At 55.2% G+C, this 26,751-nt stretch overlaps 8 protein-coding genes across 8 annotated transcripts; 3 read left to right on the forward strand and 5 right to left on the reverse strand.

The window, feature by feature from the left end:
* Window positions 1–82: 82 nt before the first annotated feature.
* L969DRAFT_473643 (uncharacterized protein) lies at window positions 83–1,625 on the reverse strand. Its single transcript, XM_014711753.1, has 3 exons — window positions 905–1,625; window positions 776–855; window positions 83–440 (listed from the first exon to the last, which is right to left on the reverse strand). Exons 1-3 carry the CDS (start codon window positions 1,585–1,587, stop codon window positions 388–390), a joined length of 816 nt encoding a protein of 271 aa, XP_014567239.1. The 5' UTR covers window positions 1,588–1,625; the 3' UTR covers window positions 83–387.
* A 4,031-nt stretch (window positions 1,626–5,656) lies between these two features.
* On the forward strand, window positions 5,657–8,816 carry L969DRAFT_94832 (uncharacterized protein; the record flags this gene model as incomplete). Its single annotated transcript, XM_014711754.1, has 12 exons — window positions 5,657–5,687; window positions 6,366–6,465; window positions 6,515–6,624; window positions 6,675–6,786; window positions 6,842–6,898; window positions 6,951–7,059; window positions 7,113–7,435; window positions 7,526–7,628; window positions 7,704–7,860; window positions 7,913–7,942; window positions 7,994–8,263; window positions 8,314–8,816. The coding sequence occupies 12 exons, from the start codon at window positions 5,657–5,659 to the stop codon at window positions 8,814–8,816; spliced, it is 1,905 nt and encodes a 634-aa protein (XP_014567240.1).
* Window positions 8,817–9,785: 969 nt separating this feature from the next.
* L969DRAFT_94833 (uncharacterized protein) lies at window positions 9,786–10,513 on the reverse strand (the record flags this gene model as incomplete). Its single annotated transcript, XM_014711755.1, has 4 exons — window positions 9,786–10,039; window positions 10,088–10,135; window positions 10,187–10,387; window positions 10,441–10,513. The coding sequence occupies 4 exons, from the start codon at window positions 10,511–10,513 to the stop codon at window positions 9,786–9,788; spliced, it is 576 nt and encodes a 191-aa protein (XP_014567241.1).
* L969DRAFT_87837 (uncharacterized protein) lies at window positions 10,445–13,213 on the reverse strand. The gene is made up of 8 exons (XM_014711756.1): window positions 12,923–13,213; window positions 12,778–12,874; window positions 12,605–12,723; window positions 12,052–12,558; window positions 11,860–12,001; window positions 11,504–11,810; window positions 11,132–11,457; window positions 10,445–11,085 (listed from the first exon to the last, which is right to left on the reverse strand). Exons 1-8 carry the CDS (start codon window positions 12,976–12,978, stop codon window positions 10,666–10,668), a joined length of 1,974 nt encoding a protein of 657 aa, XP_014567242.1. The 5' UTR covers window positions 12,979–13,213; the 3' UTR covers window positions 10,445–10,665.
* A 3,128-nt stretch (window positions 13,214–16,341) lies between these two features.
* Window positions 16,342–18,942, forward strand: L969DRAFT_49782 (uncharacterized protein; the record flags this gene model as incomplete). The annotated part of the gene is made up of 6 exons (XM_014711757.1): window positions 16,342–16,461; window positions 16,532–16,545; window positions 16,595–17,379; window positions 17,431–17,537; window positions 17,586–17,746; window positions 17,805–18,942. 6 exons carry the CDS (start codon window positions 16,342–16,344, stop codon window positions 18,940–18,942), a joined length of 2,325 nt encoding a protein of 774 aa, XP_014567243.1.
* Window positions 18,943–19,035: 93 nt separating this feature from the next.
* On the reverse strand, window positions 19,036–21,387 carry L969DRAFT_49979 (uncharacterized protein; the record flags this gene model as incomplete). Its single annotated transcript, XM_014711758.1, has 8 exons — window positions 19,036–19,743; window positions 19,799–20,220; window positions 20,274–20,294; window positions 20,354–20,487; window positions 20,571–20,785; window positions 20,825–21,034; window positions 21,080–21,251; window positions 21,314–21,387. The coding sequence occupies 8 exons, from the start codon at window positions 21,385–21,387 to the stop codon at window positions 19,036–19,038; spliced, it is 1,956 nt and encodes a 651-aa protein (XP_014567244.1).
* Window positions 21,388–21,561: 174 nt separating this feature from the next.
* On the forward strand, window positions 21,562–24,900 carry L969DRAFT_94837 (uncharacterized protein; the record flags this gene model as incomplete). Its single annotated transcript, XM_014711759.1, has 8 exons — window positions 21,562–21,645; window positions 21,729–21,928; window positions 21,986–22,057; window positions 22,114–24,114; window positions 24,164–24,452; window positions 24,502–24,629; window positions 24,675–24,728; window positions 24,777–24,900. 8 exons carry the CDS (start codon window positions 21,562–21,564, stop codon window positions 24,898–24,900), a joined length of 2,952 nt encoding a protein of 983 aa, XP_014567245.1.
* L969DRAFT_87850 (uncharacterized protein) lies at window positions 24,533–26,629 on the reverse strand. The gene is made up of 4 exons (XM_014711760.1): window positions 25,643–26,629; window positions 24,777–25,586; window positions 24,675–24,728; window positions 24,533–24,629 (listed from the first exon to the last, which is right to left on the reverse strand). Exons 1-2 carry the CDS (start codon window positions 26,561–26,563, stop codon window positions 24,942–24,944), a joined length of 1,566 nt encoding a protein of 521 aa, XP_014567246.1. The 5' UTR covers window positions 26,564–26,629; the 3' UTR covers window positions 24,533–24,629; window positions 24,675–24,728; window positions 24,777–24,941.
* Between the last annotated feature and the right edge of the window lie 122 nt (window positions 26,630–26,751).

The raw sequence follows: 26,751 nt of genomic DNA on the forward strand, positions 1-26,751 counted from the left end.
CTGGACCAATCGGAATTGACGTCGACTTCGTCGGTCTTGCTCGATAGACCCGAGCACTGCTCATCTGGACAGCAGGAAAACGATTATCTGGTTTGGTCGGCTGAACAACACTCGACATCCTTCCGTACGGTCACTGTGGAGATCATGACACATTTCGTGCCAGCCGAGCCTATCTGTTCGCCGGATCACGCTCCGACCGCGAGGAGAGCTGACAGCCTAGCAGACGCCGAGTGCTGTTCTGCATTCCTCATTTTACGGTCAGGCCTGATCGGGCAGCAATGACGCCGAAGACTGATGCGCGTTGCAAGGGTTCCTATGGGCTGGTTCCATCACTCGCTCCTCGATGCGACGTCTCTCTTTCGCATGCTATGCGGACCGAGTGGGTAGTCATGTATGCATCGCAGCAGCAGGGCTGACAGCATCGCAGATTACGCTTCCGATTTCGAAGCTTGCAAGAAGATCGCGCCCGTCGGTTTGCCTCGGATTACAGATTGCGACTTTGATCCGGTCATGTTTGAAGAGTTCCAAGGACGCCGCAAGTCTGTGCAAATCCAAAAAGTCGCAAGCATGTAACATTGCAGGCTTCACTATGTGGATCACAAGCCGACGCGCCGTGGTGTTCTTCGCGCCGTCAGAGGCGTCCGGGCGCCAATCTCTGCTATCCGCGGTGTAGAGGCTGCTGAAGACGCTTCCAGACGCCTCATGCGTTCTGCTTCCGCACGGTCGCGCTCTGTTGCCATTGCGAGCTCAAGCTCGCTCTTCTTGGAGAACTCGCGGTCAGCGACACGAGCCTCTCGATGTCCAAAGTTCTGCTGCCTGACCGAGAAGAAGATGCCACCCAATTCAGCAAGCCAGCTGTGCACGTGTTGTGAGCCCTCATCCGAGAGCAATCGGAGAGACGTACAAGGGATCCACAGCAGTGACACATTGCATGTACTGCTTGCTTGTAAAGACGAGCTCGTGAAAGACGATGTATTCCGGCTGATAGCCAAGGCCGTAGAGCGCCGATGTCGGATGCAGATTCATCGGTATGCCGCTCCGACAATTTGCATACTCTCCAATACCCTTCGCTTTGGCTGCCTGGTGAAAGTAACCTGCGCAAATGGACTTGCGGATGACGTCCCAGTCGGTACCACACGCAATGATCTCGAGTCGCTCAGTCCGCATGATGTCCTCAAGCTGCTCTCGCACCTCCCTGGCCTTGCGAAGTAGCTTGGCGTGTAAGAAATGTTTTGAGGCCCATTCGTCACGGAAGCCGTTGTTCTTCCATTGCGTGTAGCAATGCAGCAGCGTCAGATGATCGCTCTCTGGCACGAAGAATTTCTCGCGAGCTGCGTCTGACTCCTCCAGCTGCTCTTTCGGCCGATAGAAGACTGAGGGCACCGAGAGCATGGACACGATAGTGAGCATCTCGGACGAACACTTGTAATGAACGGATGTGACGAGCATCTTCGACAGGCTAGGCTCCATCGGGAAGTTACTGAGCTTACGGCCGAGCGGCGTAAGATCGCCGACGTTATCAAGGGCGCCCAGCACCCAGAGCTGATACATTGCATTCGTCAGGACTTGCTGAGGGGGCGGATCCATAAAGTCGAATTCGAGCAGATTCTTGACGCCGAGTGACTTGAGCAGTAAGACCGTATTCGCCAGGTTCGTCCTCTGAATCTCCGGGATCGTATTGGCCAGCAGCTCGTCGCGGAATGCGGTCTCTGTGTAGAGCCGAAAGCAGGTGCCACTGCCAGTCCTACCGGCACGGCCAGATCGCTGATTCGCGTTGGCTTGACTGATGGGTGTAATCTGCAGGGCGTCCATGCCGATGCGCGGATTGTACACCTTGAGTTTTGAGTAGCCGCTATCGATGACGAACATGATGCCATCGACGGTCAACGAGGTTTCGGCGATGTTCGTAGCGACGATGCATTTGCGACGGCCGTCATTCGTTTGCTCAAAGATCTTTGCTTGTAGATCAGCAGGCATCTGAGAATAGATTGGCAAGACAGCGAGATCAGGCGCGTTGTCGACTTGCCCGAGCCTATCACTTATAACTTGACAAGTGACTTCGATGTCCTCTTGGCCAGTCATGAAGATGAGGACGTCACCGCTGCCATGAGATAAATGTATCTGAAGAGCTTGCTTTACCGCGCTGTCTACGTAATCTTCGCAGGGCGTTTTGCTGAAGAGGACATCGACAGGGAACGTTCGGCCGGGAATGGTATAGCAGGGCGCACCGTCATAAAAGGTTGAGAATTTTTCGGCATTCATTGTCGCCGAGGTAACGATGAGCTTGAGATCGCGTCGACGGGCGAGTATCTTGCGCAAGAGACCCATTAGGACATCGGTGCTGAGCGATCGCTCGTGAGCCTCATCGAGTATGATGACCGAATACTTGTCGAGGTCGCCTTCGTTCAGAGACTCTCGCAAGAGAACGCCATCGGTCATAAATTTGATGACTGTATCTTCGGAGGTACAGTCCTCGAATCGAATTGCATAGCCAACTTCTCTACCGAGCTCGACTTCCATCTCTTCGCTGACACGCTTTGCGACCGACATTGCTGCCACTCGCCGAGGTTGGGTACAGCCTACACGACCGAACTTGGTGTATCCCTCTTCGTGAAAGAACTGACCGAGCTGTGTCGTTTTGCCAGAGCCTGTCTCGCCAACGATGATGGTCACCTGATTCTCTCGAACGACTTTGAGCAACTCTTCTCGACAAGCAAACGCTGGCAGGTATTGCCGCTGTTCCTTGAGAGTTTTGCTGCGCGAAAAGGCACTGCTGCCGGTCGCATTGGTCTTGAGGTGAGAAGCAAATTGGCTGTCCTTCTTGTAGTTGCGTGCATCGCTAGCCTCATCCTCGACTTTCATCTGTCCTGGACCGCCATGACCTTGCTTGACAACGTTCTTTGGCTTCTCGTCCAGGATCTTTTGTACTGTCAGGATCCCTTGTCAGCCCAAAGCCACGGAAGAAGAACGAGGCACACGCCTTTCTGAACGTCTGTCTCTTCCGCCTTTTCTTCAACGCCAGTCAGGTTGCCAAGTGTAGTTCCTGCAATCTGAGCTGCCTTTGCAGCTGCCTTTTGTCGCTCGCGCTGCTCTCTGATCTCTCTGACGAGCAAGCTGCCCTTCTTGCTGAATACGGCCATATCAGATGTCGGATCTCGTATAGGATTGACGGGATCGAGCTGCTTTGTGTAGGCCATTCGACCATCGAGGAAGGGTGGCTTGAGATCGTGAACGAGGAGGTGCACTTTGCTTTCCTCGTCGTCATCAAAATCGAGGTCCATCTTACGCCTGCCGCCAAGACCGGACTGCATAAGTCGGTTACTTTCCCAAGCCTCGTTATCTTGCTGATACTGAGCCTGCTTGGCACTCATGCGCTTGGCAAGACCTTTGGCGCTGAGTTGGGATGCCTTTTCTTTCTCAAGATCTGCTTCCTGCTCTTCGTAAGAAGCAAAAGGGTTGGTGGCCTCATCGCCTGCAGTGACGCCCGCCTCGTCGAAAGAATACCAGTCGCGGTCGAGACGCATCTGCTCCTCCTCCCACTCGTGTCCGCCTGCGGTGCGATCGTGAATCTGCTCCTCGGGATAATCGCTGCCCGAAAATCGACTCGATGTGCCTTTTGGTCGTTGTCTTGACAATGTTGTCAGCCTGGGTGTGTCCCATTCTCGAGGTTCTTGTGGATTCCGCTTCCCAGGACGCAGCGGCGTTGAATCCCACGAGCGCTTGTTCAGAGCGGCCATGTTGCTTTCAGTCGAGGCAAGTGAGGAAGGAGTATCATCCACTGTGCCGCGAACGATGCGCCGGGACGTATCGCCACCTCTCGTGGGTGCATCGGGTTGATCGTGGCGGCCCTGCCTGACCGTGCTGTCGCGACCTGGACTTTTCCTGGCGATTCTTTCGGGCTGGCCAGCTCGAGGGTGGTGGTGGCCTGACTGCGAGTCACCGTTCGTTGCCGGTCGCTGTCGATTGCGCGAGTCGGGATAAGTCTCTCTGTTGAGCCTGTTCTGGAATGATGCAAGTTCTTGCCGAGCCTGGCCGAGCCTCTTGCGTTCGTCTTTGGAATCCGCCACGAGATCTGTACAAAGACGCATGAGCTCGATATGCATCAGCACAGTCACGGAGACTTGCCGTGAGAGGACTGCTGAGCAGGGCCGGACTGATCTGACCGATTCCGTCTTCTTTCCTCGAGAACTCGCTTGGCCTTGTCGGACAGACCTGGACCATGCGAAGGCGTGTCGTCCAGTCTGCGCCTCAGGTGGTCGGAGTCCACGCGAGCTCGCTTGTTGACCGAGGGGGCAGATGCGGACGATGAAGCGTCGGCATTGGTACCCAAGAGCGCAGAAAGATCTCTCTCCCTCCGTTTCTCTGCTGCAAGCCTCTCCAGTCCCAGCCTCGATTGTCCAGAGGGTGTGTTGGGCTGGTAGGCATGCTTGAGGCCGGTGCCGGTGACAAGGCCTGACCTTGAGGCCGTCGAGGGCGGTGATGATTCGTGGAGTGACAGTCCACCAGGACGGGCAGGGGGAGGCATGAGGACATCAGCATCATCGTCCGAGGCGATGTTGATGTTCATCTGCTTGCGGCCCCTGATCTCATTGTAGAGAGTGTGGAGATAGTCCGACTTGTTGAACCTGCCGAACGTCTGAGCTGCTTTGACAAACTCGGCTTGACTTGGCAGCGTGTGAGCGAGGGAGATGACCCGTCGGGCGAGGAGATCGTTGGGATTGACCAGGTTGATCTCCCGAGAGAGCGAGATGGCCAGCTCGTGCACATAGCCATCATCCGTCGCCATACGCCGGCCAGGGCGCCAATGAATGATCAGCGCTCAGCGATCAGCGCGATGTCAAAAAGATCTGAGTCGCCCGAATGGAGGGAGCAGGCAAATATTTGCAATGAGCACGAGATACACAGGGACGTTGTCGAAGGGGACGTGTATAAGCAACATCATGCACCAATCGCTGCTACGCGGGCAAGTGACTGCGCGTGCTAGCACTCACTGACCGTCGACTAGGCCGGCTGAAGGCGCGACGAGTTGGCTCACTTTGCCACCCGTCTCGCGCATGCCTACGGGCAGAGCAACGTTCCTTCTCGCTTCCTCTAGTACTCTGTCCGACAGCGAATCAGATCTTCTGTCGTCTGAGCCCAGCACTAGACGTACTGTGGGTCAGGACGGTCCAGAGCAGCTTCGTAGGCCGCAAAGGCTTCCGCATAGCCCGGCACTTTCAACAATGTGTCCGATGGTGGATCATTATCGGGCAGGCGCTTGATGACTGACCATGATCCCGACCCTTCCAGCACGAGCGCCTCTACGTCGCACAGCCGTGCGAACCCCTGGGATCGCAAGCCCTGGTAGACTCCACTGGGCGCTATCCTGTTCGCTTTGATGGCCTTTGACTGGATGACACCCTTGAAGACGCAGAGAAGCGGAGGACTCTTGAAGATGTAGCTGAATGCCGGCGTGACGGAGATGAGCCAGCTGGACGCATACTCGAATAATAAGATGACGATGATGCTGATGATGCCGCGCGTGAGATCCAAGGCAGGCTGGGTGATGATGCGAGACAGCGTCGAGCCTAGGGCGACGTTGACGAGCAAGCTAAAGACCGTCGTCGGTGCGAGGGTCTTATTGCTGGCCAATCGCAGGTACACAAACACAAACACGATGGCCGGTCCGCCCACGATGATGGGATGCAGTAAGCTGGCAGACTGGTAAAAGTCTGCTCTCTGCAAGCCCTCCGTCACCTCAGTCGGACGCTGCCTCCCTGCTTGACCAGTCTCTCGACTGGCTCTTCTCTGGAGATAACATCGAGGCTACTTACAGAGGCGACCACCATATCGGGTCAATCTCGGCGCAAGCTCCTTATTGTAGCCTGACAGACTGTCGCCGCATTGTCCCTGCCTGTGCTGCAGCGTGCCTGGCCGCGATGCCGAAGCGCTGATCCCTGACGAAGCGTGATCGCGATGGTAGCGCTGATTTGCTTGACGCGCTCAGTGGATCTCAGCCGGTGCGAGCCCTGGACAAAGCCTACGAAGGCCCTCGCCTAGGCATGTGTCGCTTCCAGGATGATCTTTGGATATCAGCCTTCTGACCTGTCTACCATGCAAATGACCATGACAATGTAAGCTCGACGAACCACAAGCAATGCGGGGCATTGCCCGCTAGACCTCTCTCCAGGCTGTTTTAAGTCTCAAATACAGAACCCGTTCATTCGCATGTGCAAAGGCACTCTCCTCATCAGAAGGATTGGTGCTCGCTTCACGCATACCGATCAAGGCTGATAAGCGCGCGATATCACACGAGCGCGTCTAAAGTTTTCACGTCCTGCCGCCCAATGCGCTGACGTCTCTACCTCTGACCTGATCCCTCATAGCGACGTGTGACGTCACAGCTATCGTGCCTCTGCAGCGACGAGTCAGTGGTCAAGCAAGCGAAATGGTGTTCAATCCGGCGAGGACGAAAGTACAGCTGAAGCAAGCCCCCCATACGCGGAGCATGCAAGACCGCTCATCCCTCCTGCAGACTGGCTAGTCAGCGTTCGAGAATGCTTGCGGCCAAGCAGGAAGTTTTGTCAAAGAAGTCGAGGAGGGAGATTGCGACGCTGCTCGAGAGAGGCAAGATGGAGTCTGCCAGTACGATAGCGTTCGCTCAGCTTGAGTGTTCGCTCAATCTGGCACGTTAGGGATACGCACAGAGACCGTCATCGCCAACGACATCTCTATAGAGCTGCTTGAGCTTATGGACCTCTACTGCGAGCTTCTCACTGCTCGGTTCGGACTTCTCGAAACTCAGCGGTACATCTCGCATGGACGCGCGCGATTCAGCTGATTTAGTGTGCGACCTGCTCAGAGAAGTCGACGCGGGCATAGCAGAGGCAGTCAATGGCATCATCTATGCTGCACCGAGGTGCGTGCTCATCTCGCACGACGCGCACCGCCAGTCTGATGACTTCTCATAGAACGGAGCTCAGAGAGCTGCATGTATTGCGCGAATTGCTCATGGCGAAATATGGCCGCGAGCACTCGATGGCCGTCATGGACAATCGCGACGGCATTGTCACCGAGCGTGTTCGTAGCGATGCTACACAAGTCGCCGAGCGTGATCTGACAAACGTCGATAGGTCACAGCAAAGCTCAAAGTAGAAACGCCAAGCAGAGAGCTTGTCGATTTGTACTTGCTCGAGATTGCCAAGGCATACGGTATCGAGACGGCTCTGGAGCCGCCTGCTTTGGAAAGTCCAGGGAGGCCCTCGATCGCCTCGCGGGTCAGCCAGGATGCCGTCAAGTTGCCGCAGGTGCCCGCGCTTGCGCCAGCAGATGAAGGGCCCACCATCACCATCAAGACAAGCCTCCCATCTGCTGCAGCATCGCCGACAATCAAGCCAGACGAAGCACAGGCAAAGCTCGACGATCTTGCCAAGCGCTTCGAGGCGCTCCGTCGGCGGTGATCGCTTTGTGTACTCCAGATTACGTCGCAAGTCGAGGCGAGCGAGCGGGCCAGCAGAATAGCACGGTGATGCAAGACTCCGAACAGTGAGACTGTCACCGGTGCCATGTTGTACTCTCCATACGAGGATCTGAGACATCCAGATCTCGTCGATTGGATGCAGCCGCGAGCGCGTCACAACGAGACGGCCGTCCCCACGCAAAGTGCCGCGATGGCCCCACAGTCGAGCTGCCGCGCGCCATTCGCGCCATTCGCGCATCTCTAGGCCAGGACTTCTTTGTTCGGCTGTCCGACGATGCGACGTCCGCGATGGTGTGTCTGCACATGCCTGCTCGTGTTGGCTCAGCAAGCCTTTGCCCACGGCGGAGAAGGTCATGGCGAGACCAAACGGGACGCGAGCTATGCTGAAAGACATATGGCTTGTCAGTCCCTCTCAATGCTTGCAGACGTGCGAGCTGACGAGCAGCTCTTCAGCTGAGCATCATATCGACACTTTCGATCTAGGTGGCTTGCTCGGCACTCACTTTGGCACGGTAGACTGATCTGGCAGGGCAGCATCCTTCTTCCACCTCCACGACCTCAACAGAGACGGCATACTCGACCAGGACGAGCTGACTGCACTCTATGGCGTGCATCATGAGACATCAAAGTCAGCCAGCAAGCAACAGGAGCGGTCGCACGATGACAAGGCGAAGGAGATCATGGACAAAGTCATGGCGACTCTCGACCTCAACAAGGACGGCGTCGTCACCAAGGCAGAATTCCTCAGCGTCGGCAAGGAGGGCTTGCCTGACTTCAAGGAGGAAGGTCTCGGGCATCACTATGGTCTGCTTGACGGCTGCCCGAGCTGTACCTTCTGCTGACGCGCCGGGCAGATGTCGAGGGCGAGTACTACTTACACCACGAGGAGCTCTACCACAACACGCCGGACACCCAAGAAGAGGGCGCTTACACTCACAAAGAGGACCTGGAACACTTTACGAGACATGAAGCGATTGAGCGAGCAGAAGCAGATGCTGATCTCAAAGCCCAAGGTCTGCCACCAACTGATCCTTCGAAACCGCTCGAAGAGCAGCTCCCCCATGACACAAAACTGGACGAGGTTCAGCCGGCCGCAGATCAGGGCAGTCAGCAAACATTCCAGACGAGTCCAAACGGCAGCGAAAACGCCAAATCGGGTGAAAGCGCTCGTCGATTGCGCGCTCAGGCAGCCGATCGCCAGATACAAAAGTTGGCTTCAGACGTCAAGGAGGCGAGCAAGAGAGGCGCATATGCAGCAGACGGGCGCTTTGGTAAGCCTCGTGATGCTGCAGACCGTATGAGGCGCAATATCCCTTACAAATATCGGCTGAAGTCGTCCTGGTTCGGCGACTTTTGATCGATCATGTCTGTGCTCTGTACACCCAATGCATGCAAGCTACCTTCTGCGCCAATGCTCGCTGCTTGCCGAGAGAAGCTCGCTAGTCTAGACCTGCTTGATCTGATCCAGCCTGAACTCGCATTGTCTGACTGAGCCAGTCTGGACCTGCTCTGAATGCTTGCTGCCGACGCATCGTTCGGTCTTTGCAAAGCATGGCAGCGACTGCACAGAAAGAGAGCGCCAAATTTCGGTTCCGTCCGACAGGTCAATGTGATAATGCGCTGCTACTGAGTCGGCTGCGAGCTTCCATAATTGCACCTCTGCCTTGTTTGTATGGCCATCTACTCGCGGAACAGTCCATGCGACCACCCAGACTGCCCACATACGAGTGAACGACGGCAAGTTTAGCACTCGGCAGCACAGTCGCGCAAGTCATCGTGCTCGTTCTGATTCTCGGCTTACGGTCAGATATCAGTCACTGGTGTGGGCGTAATCGACCGATATGGCTGATGCAGCCAATCGTCGTACTTTCTGCTGGCGCATGGCTTGCTCTGCTCGCCACAGCTGTGACAAGGCTGGTGGAAACGTATGCCGTTGCGGCGCTAGGGCTCTAAACTTATATACTAGGCAACGGTCACAGTATAAGTCGCATGCGAGGCCGCCCTTATTCGGCAGGCGAGTTGCGGGATGTCGCTCCTGGCTCGGGCTCACGCGCATGGGCCAGTGGTGTTGGGCATAGTAAGTCAACGCGAGGCAGAGGCTACGGGAATTGAGCAGTGCTAACGACAGGCTGCTTTGCCGGCGTGCTCATCGTCATGGGCGTACTACTTATCGTTTCGAGAGATATCAAGCCTGTACCGAGAGAGGAGCTGCGCGTCTGGCTCGAGTATCAAGATATGTCGGCGCCTGTCCGACCACCGAAAGCGTTTCTTCGAGGAAGATCGAGGTCTATTATGAGCATGTCCTGAATGCATGACCCTACAATGTCTACTTTCGTTTTCGCGGCGAAGAGGGCATGTTCGGTGTACTCGGCTGGACGGGCGAAGTAGGCACGGATGACGCTGTCGACTGAGGCACCGTCGGGGGTACCTTGTCCGCGTAAAACTGACCCGCCTGAAGCCCGATGACGCCCGTCAGAGCGACTGCAATGATGGTATGAGCGCTCGCTAGCTCCTTGAGTACGCCAACGAGGGCTGCACTCGCTGCTGATCCTGCTGAGAGCGGCGGAAGCAAGTCAAAGGCTGCAGTCTGTTAGATTATAGCTCACAGAGGATCGAGACTAGACTTACCGTTGCGGATGTCAAAGTGATACGTGGCGAGCGTGGTCAGCTGGAGGACTGCTCACGAGTCTGTTGAGCATCAGTTCCTCGAGCGCCAGATCGACTGACATAGGCTGGCTCCGTCGAAGAGGAGCGTTGACTGGTTCATCTCTACCATCTTTGCGAGCGTGGAGCCCAAGCCGAGCACGGAGACGCCGTATAGGATGAGGCTGACCCATGCTGGTGCCCTCACCAAGTCATGATAGTAGATGTGTGCAGACTTGACTGATGAATCGAGCAGCTTGCTCGTCCAGAGTGTTTTGTAATCCACTGTCTTGGATCATCAACGACTCGACAGTCGGCTGCCTTAGCTCAAGTTGTACCTGACCAGTGTGTAAAGAATGCACCGAGCAGGAAGGAGCTAGCAAACAGCAGCACTCCGGTCCTGATGCCCATCTCAGATGCGCCTCTCGCCTAAATTCTGCGCGCACAAGCTGAAGCGCACAAATCAGGATCCGGCATTCGGAGCCTGAAAATGTACCTGATAGCTAATAGCTCATAGCGCTCGGAGCTCGACTTTGACGCGATGCATGCATTGTTTGCTGCTCCTACTCGAGATCGTTAAAGCAGGCCCGCGCAGGCTTCTTCGATTTCTTGGCTTTGCGCTTAGCCAGCAAACGCCGCTTTGGCTCGTCCCCAGAACCCTCACTGTCATCCGAGGCACTGTCACTCGAAGGAGCGTCTGTCTTCCGTTTGATCGCAGGCTTCGAGTCAGCCCCTGGTGATTTGGTAGCGACGAGCTCGGCACGCGTGACGCCAAGCTGGACCTGCTCGTCATGTCCCCCTTGTGCTGGCTTCGGCAGCTGCCTTGCCTTTTTGGCTAGCTTCTTCGACCATGGCTCGTGTTGTTGCTTTTTGTCTACGCGCCCGCTTGCAGCTCGCAACGGCTGCCGCCTATTGCTCTCACTTTTGAGCTCCTCGAGACGGCGTTGTTCGCGCTCCCTGTCTGCATAAGCGTAATGATCCCACTGTATGCGAGTCAGGACGACTGCAGAAGCAAATGGCAGCACGCACATCCAGCTCGATCGGGTGCCATGACGCAAGTTCGCAACCCTTGAGCTCGGGCATCTTCGGTAGACGCAAAAGGCCGTACGACATTGCGAGTCCGGGCAAGTCGATCTCGGACAGCTTGAAGATGAATGAAGCCTCGTGTTTCGAATAGGCGCGGACAAAGGACACATACGCTCGCACCGCTTGCTCGTGTAGCGCTCTATCCTTTCGAACAAGCGCACGGACGGACTCGTTGAATACATCGGCGGCTTGATCGCTATCGATGTCACTATCAGGGCCTGCCAGATACGTCGAATTCAACATTGGCATCTTGCGAACGCGCAAAAAGTCTGCTAGCCTATCAGGGCCTGATGTAGTCTAGGGGATGCAGCCAACCAATGTATTCTTCCTCACGCCCGGTAGTGAGAAATATACAGGCAATGCCTTGTCGACCTGCGCGAGCGGCGCGACCACAACGATGACTGTAAACCTTTGGATCTTGAGGGGCGTCGAATTGGATGACTTGATCAAGCTGCGGGAGGTCGAGACCTCGTGCAGCCACATCTGTACAGAGCAGGACACCTGCTCTGCTTTCGTCGAGGTCGACAAAGGCTGCAAAGGTCGCGCTTCTCCTGGCAGCAGTCTGCTTTCCGTGCAGCGAGTAGATGGCCAGCTCTTGTAGCTCGACCTGCTCTCGTAGAATCTGAAAAGACAGTTGAGCTCGTGAGGAAGGCACACTGGAGGAAGCGGACCTTGTAAAAGTAGTCGACGCAGGCGCAAGTAGCGAAATAAACGATCGTCTTTTGGCCAGGCTCGACGTCTGCTCGAGCGAGGCGCCTGACAAGCTGACATAGCTTCTGAGACGGCTTCATGATGCAGTAAGTGTTCTCGAGACTGCTCTCCTGTAAGTCGCACAGTCATATACACCTACGATGCAAACTTGCCTTGCTGGCATCCTGACTTGCTGGCTGCCTCGGGTCGAGTTTGCCTCGACTTTGACGACAATCTTGACAGGATTTCTGAGACCGACTCGAACGAGTGCAGCGAGTGCGTCTGTCATTGTTGCTGAGAACAAGCCGGTCCGGCGCTGTTTCGGCATATTGGCGAGCAGTCGTGTCAACACAGCCTCGAAGCCAAGATCGAGCAATCTGTCAGCTTCGTCAAGTACGAGCATCTCTAGATTTCGAAGTGATACGATCGGGACGAAAGATTTGCGAGCTGGTTTGCCTTTAATGGACTGAATAGAGGATGAGCCGAGCAGAAATTCCTCAAGTCGACCAGGGGTGCCAATTAGGATCGATGGCTTCAGTGATCTGAAATCTGACAGGTCCTCTTGCAGCGTCTTAATGCCACCTATGAGCAGCAAAGGAGATGGTATAACCGCTGAGCTCGTAGAGGGTTGCGTCTTGACCAAGTTGTCAATTGTCTGATGAATCTGTACAGCAAGCTCGCTGTCTGGCGTGTCAGACTTGTAGGGCTGATATGCACGCGACTGACCGAGTAGGTGAGATGATCAATCCCCCGATTTGTCCTGGCTTGAGCATCGCTTGATGCTGCATCATCTCCTCGAGTAACGGTATCGCAAACGCTAGCGTCTTGCCAGAGCCCGTTACAGCCTGCATGCCTGAATGATGAGCTGAGACGTTGGTGGTCTTGGGAGGGATGATGACCTCGACAACGACATCCTTGTGCTGCATAAACAGTGGGATGACAGACGCTTGCACTGGCATCATCTGCTCGAAGCCCAATGCGCCCACCGCATCTCGCCTGCCATGCCTGCTCAGCATTAAGCTTGGTTGACACGTATGTACACACAGCCATGGTGACAACGCCGGCTTGAGCGTCTCCCACGAACCCGCACTCGCTGACATGTCTAACCGGCGCTCAGAGTTAGCAGCTTTTATATTTGCGCGTACGGTCGCCGGCCGTCGTCAGCTGCTCAGGTCCAACAAAGTGCCCCGCTCTCTTGCTGGCGACACATAGCGGATGTAGCGACAAAGAAGACATGCCTGGCACGAAGGCGGGCAGCAAAAGGATAGGCCTGGAGCGGCAGCAAAATGCCCGTCTGCTGAATCGAACAGCAGACCTCACCATAGTTCACCAGGTACGAGTGGCGCGCTCTACCCCTGAGCTAGACGGGCACTTTCGCCACTCGGATCATAAGCATACATAGCTATGTAGAATTGGTCACCGAAATATGAAAGTTTTGGGACTAGTGACATCGAACAAGCGGGCGTCTATCCGTCTGATTTGTCCGCCACAGAAGGGCTGAGCTGAATCACGGTCAGCATACGCAATTTGCGGTTATGGCGAGTAGCTGAAGGACAAGGCTTTGGGTAATCTGACGTTCTTTCACGAGCGCTTAGGCTGTTTTGATGGCTTGGTGCATGTCGTTCTGGCCGACAATAAATAATGATGCATCAGTATACTTATGTCAAGGGTGCTTGAGCGAAATTGACGCCAATATGTTTCGTAACTAGTGAATTCTATCGCGCACTTGCAAGAGTGACACAGTAGGCTGCAGCGCATGTTTCGGCAAAGTGATGAACTAGAGCTCATTGGCGCTCATTTGAGGATGCAGTCGCACTGAACGAGTCTCTTAAAGTGATCATGACCGAGACTCAAGATTTGAGACTGTGGCGGCGAGCCGACTATACTTTGAGCGCAGTCACTTTGGGTTGCTGGAGCCTCATGCACTGCTTGATTGATTTGATAAGCTGCTCAGACGCCGAGCATGATCTCTGTCGGTCACGAGGCAATGTGACGCTGTCTGTACAGCTCTTGGGCACTGTCTCGGATGGAGCGGATACTAACAGTGATGGTCGTCTCGCGCGAGCAGTGTATGCAGGACAAGGAGCAATGAGAATAGGTTGGGCGAGTCAGAGCATGCTTCCGATGATGTGGAGCACATCTCGATCGTCTCCATACTGTTACAGCTCGGTCGCGGTGACGCCGAGGCTCAAGGCGCTGCAGTCTTGGCAAGGTGCTGCAGGCTTGGCATAGTCTGTGCATGCATGAGCGCGTGTCTTTGACGGTACTGATACTCTATATTGTAACAATACTGTCTGTCGAGATGAAGAGATCAATCGACCCTTCAACAACGCGATAGAGGGTCTTGGGCACTGCGACAATTTCATAGCAAGCGTAGTCCATCGACGGCACAATGTGAGTGGCCTACGTGGCGGTCCGGCCAGGGATACCCCAGAGGCTCTTTGACCCGACGAGCAGAGCAGATCTCATGCTTATTAATGTTGAATAACAACGTCGTTCAGGACTTGTCTGATGCTGACGCTTTCGGTCTTGGCTGAGATTGTCTGATCAAGATTTGCAAACACGATTCTAGCTCTTCTTCAATACCTTGTGACGACGCGAGCTCGCAAAGTATTGGTGAGAGCAGAAGAAAGTCGGATGGCGGCATTGCGAGCCTGCCGCAAGTCTATTGTTCACCTATGCTGCTGACAGACTTTTGCAATAGGGAGCAAGTGTGCCTCGAATATGCAGTTTCAAGCCCGGCAGAAATTGATCGTGCAGGGTCTCAGTCTTTCATCAAAGCGAGCATAAGCATGTTTTGCAGCGTTGAGGCTCTTTCGAGTATAAGCCCACGATGCGGGATGGATAGACTGATCGTACCAATGCTGGCAGGACTAGAAGATCATAACATCAATGTCAGCAGACCTCGGCAGCTCCGACGAGATTGGCGACCTGCTGCTCGGCCTTTTGCTACTGGCACGTCCTCGAATCGCAATCAGAGCTTCTCGCATCGCAGCACCATGTTCCTAAATCTCTTGCGAAAGAGCATGACGCGAGTCGATGTCAGCCACTAGGTCGATCTCTTGCTGTGTGTCGTCTCGAAATTGGGCAGCTGATCTCGATAGCTCTGGACACGCTGGGAGCTATAGAGAATTGTCCATGCTGGCAAGCCTGAGTCCCCGACCGCTTGAGCAGACATACAGCCCAGACAAAGTAGTCAGAGCGACAAAGCTCTCTAGAGGCATATTCGTCGATTTGTACGGCATAGACACCAGCAATTCGAAAACGAGCGCCGTCGTGTAGTACATTTGTAGCGGACGAGGGCATACTAAGGTCAGGCAAGTGGGATTGCGAGTCATCACTTTCGACAGCTGCCTTTGTGTGCGATTAGCGCTATCGATGTCAAGCCATGCACCACTTCCTCCCATTTCGCGCGTGCCTATCAGGGCCGGTACGATGTCGACAGTTGAACGTTTGGGGTATAAGGGCCTGTACGATTTCGAAAGGTAGATTTTTGGGATATAGTAGAGTCGATTCGCGAGCCAAATTTGCCCTTGAGTATGTCGGCAGCGAGCCGCGATGTCCCCTCAAAGAATCTACTTCATTTTACTTTTGCCCACGCGCGAACCGAACGCAGGTGGTAAATCTTGCTCTCGCAAAATTTACGTTTATGTTTACTTATCAATTATTCTTTGAAATCGTACGGGCACTTATTGGCGCTGGCTTCTTTGCTGAAAACATAGTTCTCCAACGGCTTCCTCTCGTCATTACGAGCACGTAAGAATGCCAAAAGAAGGGCCAAAAATTTGCCGCGAACAGGTCTCGACCCTGTGACCTCTCCGTATTGCCTCCTCAATGACTTCAGCGGAGTGCTACTCCCAACTGAGCTACCGCGGCTTACAGCAGTTGCTCTGCAGCTCAACTATGTTCTTTATGTGTTTCTTTGCGCGTCTCGGGTATCGCCTCGCAGGCTCGCCTGAAGTTCAATACTCGAGGCGGTTTTTGAGGTCGCGCAGGGTGGCTCCCGTGAGCGGGATGATGCTGATGACACCCTCGTCCACTTTGTCTGCAACCTCGATTTTCGTGGATAGAATCCGGTCGATGTGCCGTCGAGCTCATCCTAAGTTCTCTTTAAGCAACCAGGCGCAGCTACCAGGATGTAGTTCGGTGCCATTGCTTTCAATGCGGCCAGGGCAGTCCGATGGTTGTGAGCGTGTTCGTTTGCGTCCGATGCGATTCTGGGACTGAAGGGCAGACGAAGATGTCTTCGAGTGAGGCGAATGTTCGTCGGGACCCTGGTTTGAGTTGACAGTCGATTGCCGAAGCTCAGTGATCAGACTCGTCTCTGACGGATAGATGATGGGATTCAATTGCAAAGTAAGCCAGTGCCAAAAGCCAGATTTCATAGGTGCCCCACAGGTTCTCTCCAATTGCGGAGAAAATGATGGGAGAAATGCCAGCGAAGGAGGACAGGGACCCCAGCGATGAACGTACTAAGATGGATGAACGTCAGCAAGGACGCTGGGAGTGCTGCACAAGACGAACACGAGAGCAAGAGGGAATGGTGGGAGACGACAGGTGAAACCTACTTTGGCATGGAGAACGTCAGTCCTTGCGCTGGCTCTGAAGGAAAGGCTCGAGCTGACGTGCGCTGTCTCCGGCTGGCGACTGCAGTTTGGTAACACCTGGTGAGTGATATCTGGACAGGCAATGTAGCAGTCGCTCAAACACCCACAGTTACGCTAATTCGGTGCTACAAGCGCTCTATTTCTGCAAGCCTTTCAGAGAGCTCCTCATCCAGTTTGCCCGTCTAGAGCAATATCAAGTACAGTTGAAACAACGCCCGCAAGAGACACTGAACGTAACGTCCCAGCTCGACGCAGAGTCTTCCGACCCAAGCAGAGCCCGTACCTTGACAAACGATGCAGACGTTGCCTTCTCGGAAGCCTCGTTCGGCAAACGGTCACAGTCGAGCGCGTCCGTTGTAGATCGCGAGCGTTTAGCAGAGCTCGAGCGCCAGCGCAAAGCCGCCCTCGCCCGGCCAGGCACCTCCTCTGGCCGCTCTGCTCTATCTGCTGCTTTCGCGCGCAAGTCATCAGCGTCCGGCACGGACCTAGCAAAACAATCGTCATCAGGCACGCCACGACCGAGTACAGCGCCCTCATTCGCCAGTCTGTCGACCGCAGCGCAATCCGCTCATGCCACTGCCAGTACGCCGGCCTCACCGACGAAGCCAAGTGGATCGTCTTTGAATGTCCCTCTGACCAGCCAAGCTCTTCAGAATGTAGCCGCGTCAGATCAGAAAGTACTTCAAGCACCAACACTCTACACTGCATTGCGAGATCTGTTTGTAGCAATATCCTCGCAGCCTAAAGCCCTAGGTACTGTCGCGCCCCAAGCCTTCATCACCCAGCTCAAGAGAGAGAACGAGCTTTTCCGGAGCACGATGCACCAAGACGCCCACGAATTCCTCAACTATCTCATCAATACCGTCTCGGAAGATGTTGAGGAACGAGCGAAAGGTGCCATTGAAGCACTCGATGGGCACATGCGCTGACATAGTACGAACGCAGGGTTCACCCGGCCAGATGGCGAGCTGGCTAATCGATCATCGACATTCATACACAGCCTGTTTGCGGGCCTCTTGACCAACGAAACTCGGTGTCTGACTTGCGAGACTGTCAGTCGGCATCCGGTACACCATGATCGGAGCTGACACACGCCGCAGGTCACGAGCCGTGACGAGGCCTTTTTGGATCTCTCGATCGATATTGAACAGAATAGCTCGATCTCTGCATGCTTACGGCAATTCAGCGCGTCGGAAATGCTCTGCTCGCGGAATAAATTCTCTTGCGATCACTGCGGCAGCTTGCAAGAGGCAGAGAAACGGTCAGCTAGCCCGGGACGGGTTCATAGAGAAGTCACTGAATCTCCACCTGACGCGCAGGATGAAAGTCAAAGAACTACCAAACGTACTGGCATTACATCTCAAGAGATTCAAATATCAAGAAAATCTAGGTCGACATGTCAAGCTTGGCTATCGTGTCGTCTTTCCACTCGAGCTGAGACTCTTCAATACAGCCGACGATGCAAAGGATGCCGACAGGCTGTACGAGCTCTTCGCCATCGTGGTTCACATTGGCATCGGACCTCATCATGGTCATTACGTAACAGTTCTTCGAACAGGCTCACGTTGGCTTCTGTTTGATGACGACAGCGTCACCCTGGTCAATGAAGCAGAGATTCAGACCTTCTTCGGGGGCGGAACGGCATCGGGTGGTGCATACGTGCTGTTCTACCAAGCAGCAGAACTCGACGTCCATGCTCTGGCTGTAAGCACATTCGGCGAGGAGCTTGTCAATGCTGTCGACAATGCCCAGCAGCCTCGCAAAGACATAGTGTTCGATATTGGCGCGGCTTCTCTGTCTTCGACACCCAGCCTCCCGACTCAGCCAAATGAGCCCGAGTTGACACCCGCTATCGTGCCAGCCATCGCCCCTGACACACCTTTGCCCGATCCAAGCAGGGACTTACGCGGGCGGGATCGATCGGCGTCGGGTGTACTGCTGCCCTCTACGGTTAGCAACTCGAACAGCGCCGTCGGCTCACGCAATTGGATCTCGTCACTCAGAGGCAAGCGGAGTGAAAGCGAAGAAAAGCAGTCGAAGACCTCCAGCAGCCCAGAGACGAATTTGCTCGGTACTGACACCTCACCCAAGACCTATCCAAGCGGTTCGAGTCCAGCAGCATCCACAAGCTCAATTGCGTTATCCGAGACGAGCAGCAAGAGCACAAAGGCTTCCAATGGGCCTAAGCGGCTGTCGAAATTGATGCGTTCGGGCAGCACAACGCCACAACAGCACAGCACGCCCCAAGCTTTACCTTCAGAACTGAGCATGACAGCAGCGCCGCGGTCTGCATCAACGGCGAGTGCGGTGAAGATGCCGAGAGATGAGAAAGAAGCAAAACGAGCGGAAAAAGATGAACAAAAGAAACGCAAAGTCGAATTGAAAGCTAAGCAGAAGCAGCTAGACAAGGAACTCAAATCGACAAAGAAGCTCGGCTTGGGTTTCTTCAAGTCTTGACGATCACGCAGGGCAAGCTTCGTATCCGTATGTCTGTCTGTTTGCAGAACGAACAATGCAGTCTACAGTCGCATGCTACATCACAATCTACGTCTAAGGGTTGCTGTTGCTGTCCGGTATCGGTACATCACTGATTGCATCTGCTGCAGCTCTGACGCTGTCAAGGGTGATCTGACCGTCATCAGCTGTGGACGAAGAAGCTTGCTGCGACTTGAGTCGCTCGTATTCTTCTTTCGTCGTCTTTGGCTTTTTGCTTTTGACCACTTTGACAGGAGGAGGGTAAGCCAGCGCGTCGATCTCCTGCCACGACTTGTCTGTCGCAAACTCTGCCTGGACTGGTTCGAGGATATGGTTAATCGCAACAGTGACGGCATCTTTGATGTCCTTCGGATGCAAGTCCTCGCTTGCATAATCCTTTTCGAGGGCGTCGTAGTCTGAGTAGTGTCGCGTGCCTCCGTATTGGTCTGGACGTTCGACGGTGAGGAGAGTTGCAGGAGGTGCATCTGCATGTGCAAAAGGCGATTTGCCAAGCTGAGTAAGCTTGAGTGAGCTGATCGGCATCACGACAGCTTTGATGAAGGCAAGGACGCCGTTGCCTTCGACAATGCCAGGCGCTGCCAAAGCTGCTTTGAGCTTCTTTGCGACATCTTTCGGCCCGTCGAGAAAGTCGATCTTGCTGTTTGGATCTGACGAGGACATTTTACCGCCTGCCAGGCCTGGCACCATAGCGTTCATGAGATGTGCCCTTTGCGCATACCCCAGCTTAGGCAGATGCTCTTCGGCGTAGATGAAGATCTTCCTCTGTCAAAGGATACATCAGCGGTGAGCCTAGACTGCTTCGACAGAGAGCGCCAACCTGATCGACGCCGCCAAATTGGATATCCACGCCCAAGTATTCCTCGTCGAGCGCCTGCAAGAGTGGGTAGAGTAGACCGCTCAGTGGCGCGCTGGTGGTCTGCTTGACGACTTCTGCGCCAGCTCGCTTGGCGTCATGCTCGGAAGTGATGGCGCATAGCTTGTACTTGTCCATGTTGTACTTTGGACCATACTGGTAGGAAGAGCCCGTGACAAACTCGAGCTTGTCGGTCTCGACGCCGATCGATCTCAGGACGGAGAGAAGAACTCGGCGGTAGAAGTCTACGCGGTGGTTGATGAGCTCGATGGGCGCCTTGAGGTTGTCGAGGAAGGCGTGGACGTCTGCGAGGAGGACTTTGACATGGAGGCCTGCTCTGAGAAAGTCTGCAATTTTGGCCAAAGGGACCAAGTAGCCGACATGGGCTGCTGTGGGCGTTAGCCATGGGTACCCAAAGGGGGTTTCAATCACTGCTCACGTCGTCCCGTCGTCGCTGTACCTGCGCAGCAGCGTCAGAGGGATGCATGACGGAGCTGCCCAGCTACGGCAGGAAGTTACCCCAGTAGAGTCGTACAGGTTGACCTGACTCTCGCGAGGCTTCGAGTTTGGTCCGGATGGCAGCACCGCCGAGAACCTCTTGCAGCCGCCGCGTGATGAGCTCATACTGCTCGTCGACCGACAGACCAGCCATCCTACCCGGCGCCAATCTGCTGTGTGGCCAAAGTCGCGCCGCGCCTCGAGTCAAGTCATGCCGAGTCAGAGGATTCGGATGTACCACACTTTCAAGTCAGGCAGGCAGGTGCTCCTCTGTGCGGACAAGGGCATAGTGATGCGCTTGCGATGCTGTGGCAACCGAGCGCACTGTACGGGCATGTATAGCAGCGGAAGTATGCTCAGGGTCAAAGTCGAGACAGCTGATGCAATCCAGGCAGCTTGAACATCATGTACACGCTCTGTACCAAGTCGCGAGCCTATAGCGATGGGCGAGGTCTACAGGCCTGCTCAGCAGTCTCGTGACCGTGTATTGACCACCTTTGCGGGATCAGATAGTTCGCGGCTGCTCTGCTGCTTCGCTAGGCCAGCGAGTGACTGCCGGATCAGCAGTGCGACGAGCATGTGGAGATGCCAGTCAGGATTGGCATCTGCTCGCGCTTCTGTCTGTGATCTCTGACCGGTCGGTCTCTCTAGCCTGGTGTCCAGGGTCTCGAGCGACGATGACGAGGCGAGCCGGCTGTCGATCTAGGCTTCGACGTTGGCATCGATGAACGCCTTGAGCATGTCGACGAGCTCGTTGCGGACAGCATCGGGAACGAGATCAGCAGCCTCTTCACTGATACGTGAGATGGAGGCGCGAGTGTCGAGCGTGTCTGCCCTCGCGAGATCGTCGAGCGCTAGCTGTCGAACGTCCTCGTCCCAGCCGACGCTGACTAGCCTCTGCTTGAGTATCCTGAGCAGTCTGTCGTGCCCGCAGCAAGACAGGTCAGCGCTGGCAAATTGTTCAGTAGGCTGCAGATGCACCTGTTGGCTTCACCACTCTCCCTGAGCCGGTCGAGCAGCGCCGTCTTGAGGGCTTCGAGCTCCTCTTGCTCCATGATGGCTCTAGGATGACCTGGCGCGCCGACGACTGCCTCTGCCTGGCTGGCTGCCGGCTGTGTCGCGATCGAGGCAACGGACGATCACGAGCTGGCCACGAGCTGAGGGCGAACTTGCTTGATCATCACCGGTTGAGTGAGCCGCTTGCCTGGTCCCTTCTCAGCGTCCAGCGCATGCTCGTGAGGCCTGTACGGCAGGCTAGCAGACTCGTGCCGACAAGATTGCTCGCAACAAGCAGGAGCGCACTACTACTACTGGTCAGCGACTCGGACGAGCACATCCCTATTGGATCCTGAGCTCATCCCTTTTGCTCGCTTTGGCTGTCCTGCTGGGCCATCAGAAGTCTGCACGGACTGCGCTCTCCGCTCCTCTCGCTCCTGCACAGCTCGGCCACACTCACCGACGGTCCTGCTCTACCTTGTTCGGAGCGATACTGCCAGGTTGCGCGTACCATCGCAAGATGAGCAGCGCCAGCAGTACTGCCGAGGCACTCGCCAAGCAGCAGCCATCGACCGACTATCGCCTCGGATCCGCTGTCAAGCAAGTCCGACTCTGCAGCTCTCAGACCTCTCACGGCTGACAGCATTGAGCTTGCAGACCGATCCACTATGATCTCGTGATCAAGAGCGATCTCGAGCAACTGGCTTTCGAGGGCAAAGCTCAGGTCGAGTCGGTCTCGCACCCTGTCACGCGCTTCTCTGCTCACGTTGATGGTGACGCCCCAGAGTTGAGATCCTTCAAGAGACCAAAGAGATCACCCTCCATGCGCGGAAGCCCCTGGTCGTCAGGTCAGCGTCGCTCAAGTCCTCACAGCTCAAGACGACGTCCGAGGAGACTTCCACTGACCTCAAAGTCGACGAAGATCTGGAACGCGTCACCGCTACCTTTGCCACTCCACTGCCTGCTGGTTCAAAGGCCACCATCACCTATGACTTCTCGGGCGAGATTGAGGGCTCCATGCAGGGCTACTATCGCTCGAGCTACGACAAGGAAGATGGCTCAAAGGGTAGCTACGCACTCACCCAGTTCGAGCCCACCGACGCCCGTCGTGCTTTTCCCTGCTTCGACGAGCCCGCGCTCAAGGCTACCTTTACCCTCGATCTCATCCACCGGAAAGGCACGGTTGCGCTTGGCAACATGAACGCGATCAACGAGATCGCTTCTGATGGTTCGGTCACTTTTCTCCAGTCAGGCTCCCCGGCAGAGAAAGGCCCGGAAACAAAGTCAGAATGGCTTCGTACCTCATTCGCAAAGACGCCCAAGATGTCAACCTATCTGGTCGCCTATGCCAACGGCGAGTTCGTCCATCTCGAGTCTGCTTTCACGTCGCCTCTGACGAACAAATCGGTGCCCATGCGTATCTACACGACGCCAGAACACATCCACCAGGCACAATTCGCTCTCGATGTGAAGCAGCTCGTCTTGCCCGTCTACGAGCGCATTTTTGATATTGCCTATCCCTTGCCCAAGCTGGATACCCTCGTCGCTGCAGACTTCGATGCTGGCGCCATGGAGAACTGGGGCCTCATCACCGGCAGAACGGCAATCTATCTCTACGATGACGAACGCTCGGGCATTTCGGGCAAGAAGCTCACCGCAGGCGTTCAGTCGCACGAGGTCGCTCATCAGTGGTTCGGAAACATCGTCTCACCAGGCTGGTGGGACAACCTGTGGCTCAATGAAGCCTTTGCTACCCTCATGGGCGAAGTCATCATTATACACGAAGTCTGGCCAGAGTGGAAGATTCATTCTGCTTTCATCAGCAAGCATCTCAACGCCGCTCTCGCTCTCGATAGTCAGAGATCATCTCATCCCATCGAGATGCCCTGCCCAGATCCAAAGCTCATCAATCAGATCTTTGATGCCATCTCCTACTCGAAGGGCGCATCAGTGCTCAAGATGCTCAGCAATCTCATTGGCGAAAAAGTCTTCCTCAAAGGGGTCTCCATTTACCTCAAAGCTCATCTGTACGGCAACAGCCAGACCAAGGATCTATGGGCAGGCATTGCCGAATCAAGCGGGCTCGATGTCGCCAAGATCATGTCAAATTGGACACTCAAGACTGGCTTCCCTGTGATCAATGTCGAGGAGACTTCTACAGGCATCACCGTCAGACAGAATCGCTTCCTCAGCACAGGAGATCCGACGCCAGAGGAGGACGAGACCATCTGGTATGTACCACTCATGCTCAAGACAATGGGTGCCTCGAGCAAGCCGACCGTAGACAACAAAGCCATCCTCGACAAGCGTGAGCTTTCCATCAAGATCGACAACGTCACCAACGCGTCCTTCAAGCTCAATGCTGAGACTGCTGGCGTCTACCGCGTGCGCTACCAGCCCGAACGTTTGGCCAAGCTTGGCGAAGAGGCTGCCAAGCCCAACAGCGCTCTCTCACTCAACGATCGGATGGGTCTGGTCCAGGATGCCTTCACGCTCGCTCGTGCTGGCTATGGCGAGACGAGTGGCGCTCTCGCTCTCGTCAACAAGCTCAACGGTGAGACCGAGAACCTCGTCTGGACCGAAATCAACGCTGGCGTTTCGGATATCGATTCAGCGTGGTGGGAAGAGCCCAAAGACGTCAGAGATGGAATTGCTGCTTTCCGTCGTCATCTTATGGGACCCATCGCTCGGAAGCTCTCCTTCGAGGTCAGCAAGTCTGATGCGCCCGACGTCCGCGAATTGCGAGCTCTCGTCATCGGCTCTGCTGCAGCTTCCCATGATCAAGAGTACGTCCGAGCTATCGAGGAGGTACGAGTCTGATTGCTTGCCATGCAGGATCATCGATGAGTGCATTCGCCGCTTCGATGCTTACTCGCAAGATGGAGACGATCATGCCATTCCTGGCGATCTACTTCGCCCGATCTTTGTCGTTGCTGTACGCTACGGAGCCGAAAAGCAGTACGATGCCGCTCTGCAAGTCATGCGACGCCCGCCAACGCCGCAGCACAAAGTCGCAGCTATCTTTTCGCTGGCATTCGCTCAAGATGAAGCCCTCCTCAAACGCACTTTCAGTCTCATCAGCGATGGCGAAATCAAGACGCAAGATCTGCTTTACATCTTTGGTGTATGTCAATTTTTGGGCAGTCCTCCTCGCACTACTGACCCTTGAACAGGGTCTTGGGTCGAACGCTGCATCGCGTAGAATGGTTTGGACATGGCTGCAAGAGAATTACGATCTGATTTACCGTCGATTCGACGGCGGCTTCCAGCTTGGTCGCATCATTGGCTACGCTTTCGAAGGGTATGTGGCAGGATAAATACTCTGCACTAGACTGATTTTGCACAGACTGTCGACGACAAAAGATGCGGACGCGGTCGAAGCTTTCTTCAAGGAGAAAGAGTACGTCTTTGGGTGTTCTCGTTCCATAGGGCTGACCCATACGTGCAGTACCGCTGCCTATCATCAAGCCCTCAAGCAGGGGCTAGACTCGGTACGAGCAAAGGCGGCATGGCTGAGCAGAGATCGCGGAGATGTCAAAGAGTGGCTCAAAGCGCAGCAGTACTTGGCATGAAGTCCAGTACAGATGTTGTTGATTACAACAGCCAGAAATACTCATACGTCTGCAATTGCATTAAAGAGAAACGACTTGCCAGTATAATCGGCTGGATGTGTCTCGCTCGGTGAAGATGGCGACGACTGTGCCCAGTCCGCATCGTCGGTCTGAGTGCTCACATTGAAGCGGACAGATACTCGGTTCCTGAACAGCCCGACGTCCGGAGAAGCTGAATGACTCGTGGTGCTCTCATCTGGGTCCACAGACAAGGACTGCTGCCTATACGAAAGATCAGGAGTTCCGTCGTCGATCGAAGTATCAATCTCGAGCGCCGTCAGCACTTTGTTACCACCCGCTTCTGCCGACTTGGCCAGCGCATCTCTGCCTGAGCGCAGCAGCATATCGAGTTTGACGACGATGGCAGCATAAGCATGGTCTTGTGCCATGACTGTCTCGAGATCTTGCTCTTCGTCACTTTGTCCTGGCTCATCAGCTGCTAGCGCAGCGTGCGAGGAGAAGTCGTCATGTTGAGCGTGACGACCCGGCGAGAGCAGGCCGGCAGAAGCGAGTACGCTCGGATCGAGTGCAAAGTCGCTATTGAGTCTGCGTAAATTGCGAATCTCAGATGATTGCTTGAGCTTGGCAGTCTCCAGCGAGGCGTTGATGGCGAGCAACGAAGCGTTTGTGATCTCCAAATCCAGAATCTGCTCGTGACGATGATGACGATCAGCTTGGTAGTGCAATGATCTCGCTGACAAACCTTTCGATGGACGCGAGCTTCTCGCTCTCGCTCCCTGGCGTCTGCTTCTTCATTGAGTTTGGCTTTCCAAGCCTCGAGCTCGTCGGAGGCTCCGTTCATATCATTCTCAAGTGACGCACCAGATATTGGCAGGGCTGGCAGAAGGGTCTCGGCGCTGGCTGATGGGGAAAAGGCAGTACGTCTCGTAGGTGAGCTCAGCGGTAGCAGTACAGTGGGGGTGCCTGCAGATGGCACAAAGACGGTCGCGGGCGTTCTATTTACGATTGGCGAGGAGCGAGCGGACTCGCTGCCGCCGATACCACCGGATGAGGATGCAGTGGACATGCGTGATCGTGGTCTCGTCGTAGTGAAGACGGCATCCTGTCCAACTTGGATTCTCGCGTTCGAGTTGATTGCACTTTTCGATCTTGCCATGAGGGGCGAATCTGTTGCGTCTGCCCAATTGATTGCACCTCCGCCCGAGCTCTTTGCTTTGACCATCCCAGCAGGCCGATTGTCTTGTGTCGGAGTAGAGCGAAGAGATGTCGTGGCGCGCGAAACAATGGACGGACGATCCTGAGTTGTGGCCGGGCCGTTTGTCTGCGCTCTCAAGGTGGGCGCAGACTGTGCACCGTAGAAGGGCGGCCTAGTCGCTGTGTTGGCATGGGAAAGGCTGGCCTTGATGACCTTTGGCTGGGCATTATTCAGCGCGCTTGCGTTGGTGTGAGCGACTCGCGCCACACCGGCGTCGCTCGACACCGCAGACGGAGATGACCATCCCGGGGAGCCAGTCGGTCTTGCTTTGGTGTTCGCACTCGAACGAGATGTCACGAATGGAGGCCGCTGATTGGGCGTAGTGTTCCCCGGCTTGTCGGGGCCGGAATGTACAACTTTGCGCAGCACAGGAGCAGTCGTGCCGGAGTTCGGTGTCTGCTGCTGCATAGTGCACCATCACCGGCCATGAGCGTCTGCAGAGCTCATCGTCGTCGCCGCCTGCCTGTCGTGCCTGCGGCCAATGGGACGCGTTCAGTTTGGGTGCGGCGAGTTCCGGACAGTAAGTGTCAGAACAGCTACTCAAGGCGGCGACTCACTGTTCGATTCGGTCGTCAACGCTTGAAGGCAAGTCGCTC

This window comes from Mixia osmundae (genome assembly GCF_000708205.1).
Source record: "Mixia osmundae IAM 14324 unplaced genomic scaffold scaffold_6, whole genome shotgun sequence".
NCBI classification, from domain to species: domain Eukaryota; kingdom Fungi; phylum Basidiomycota; class Mixiomycetes; order Mixiales; family Mixiaceae; genus Mixia; species Mixia osmundae.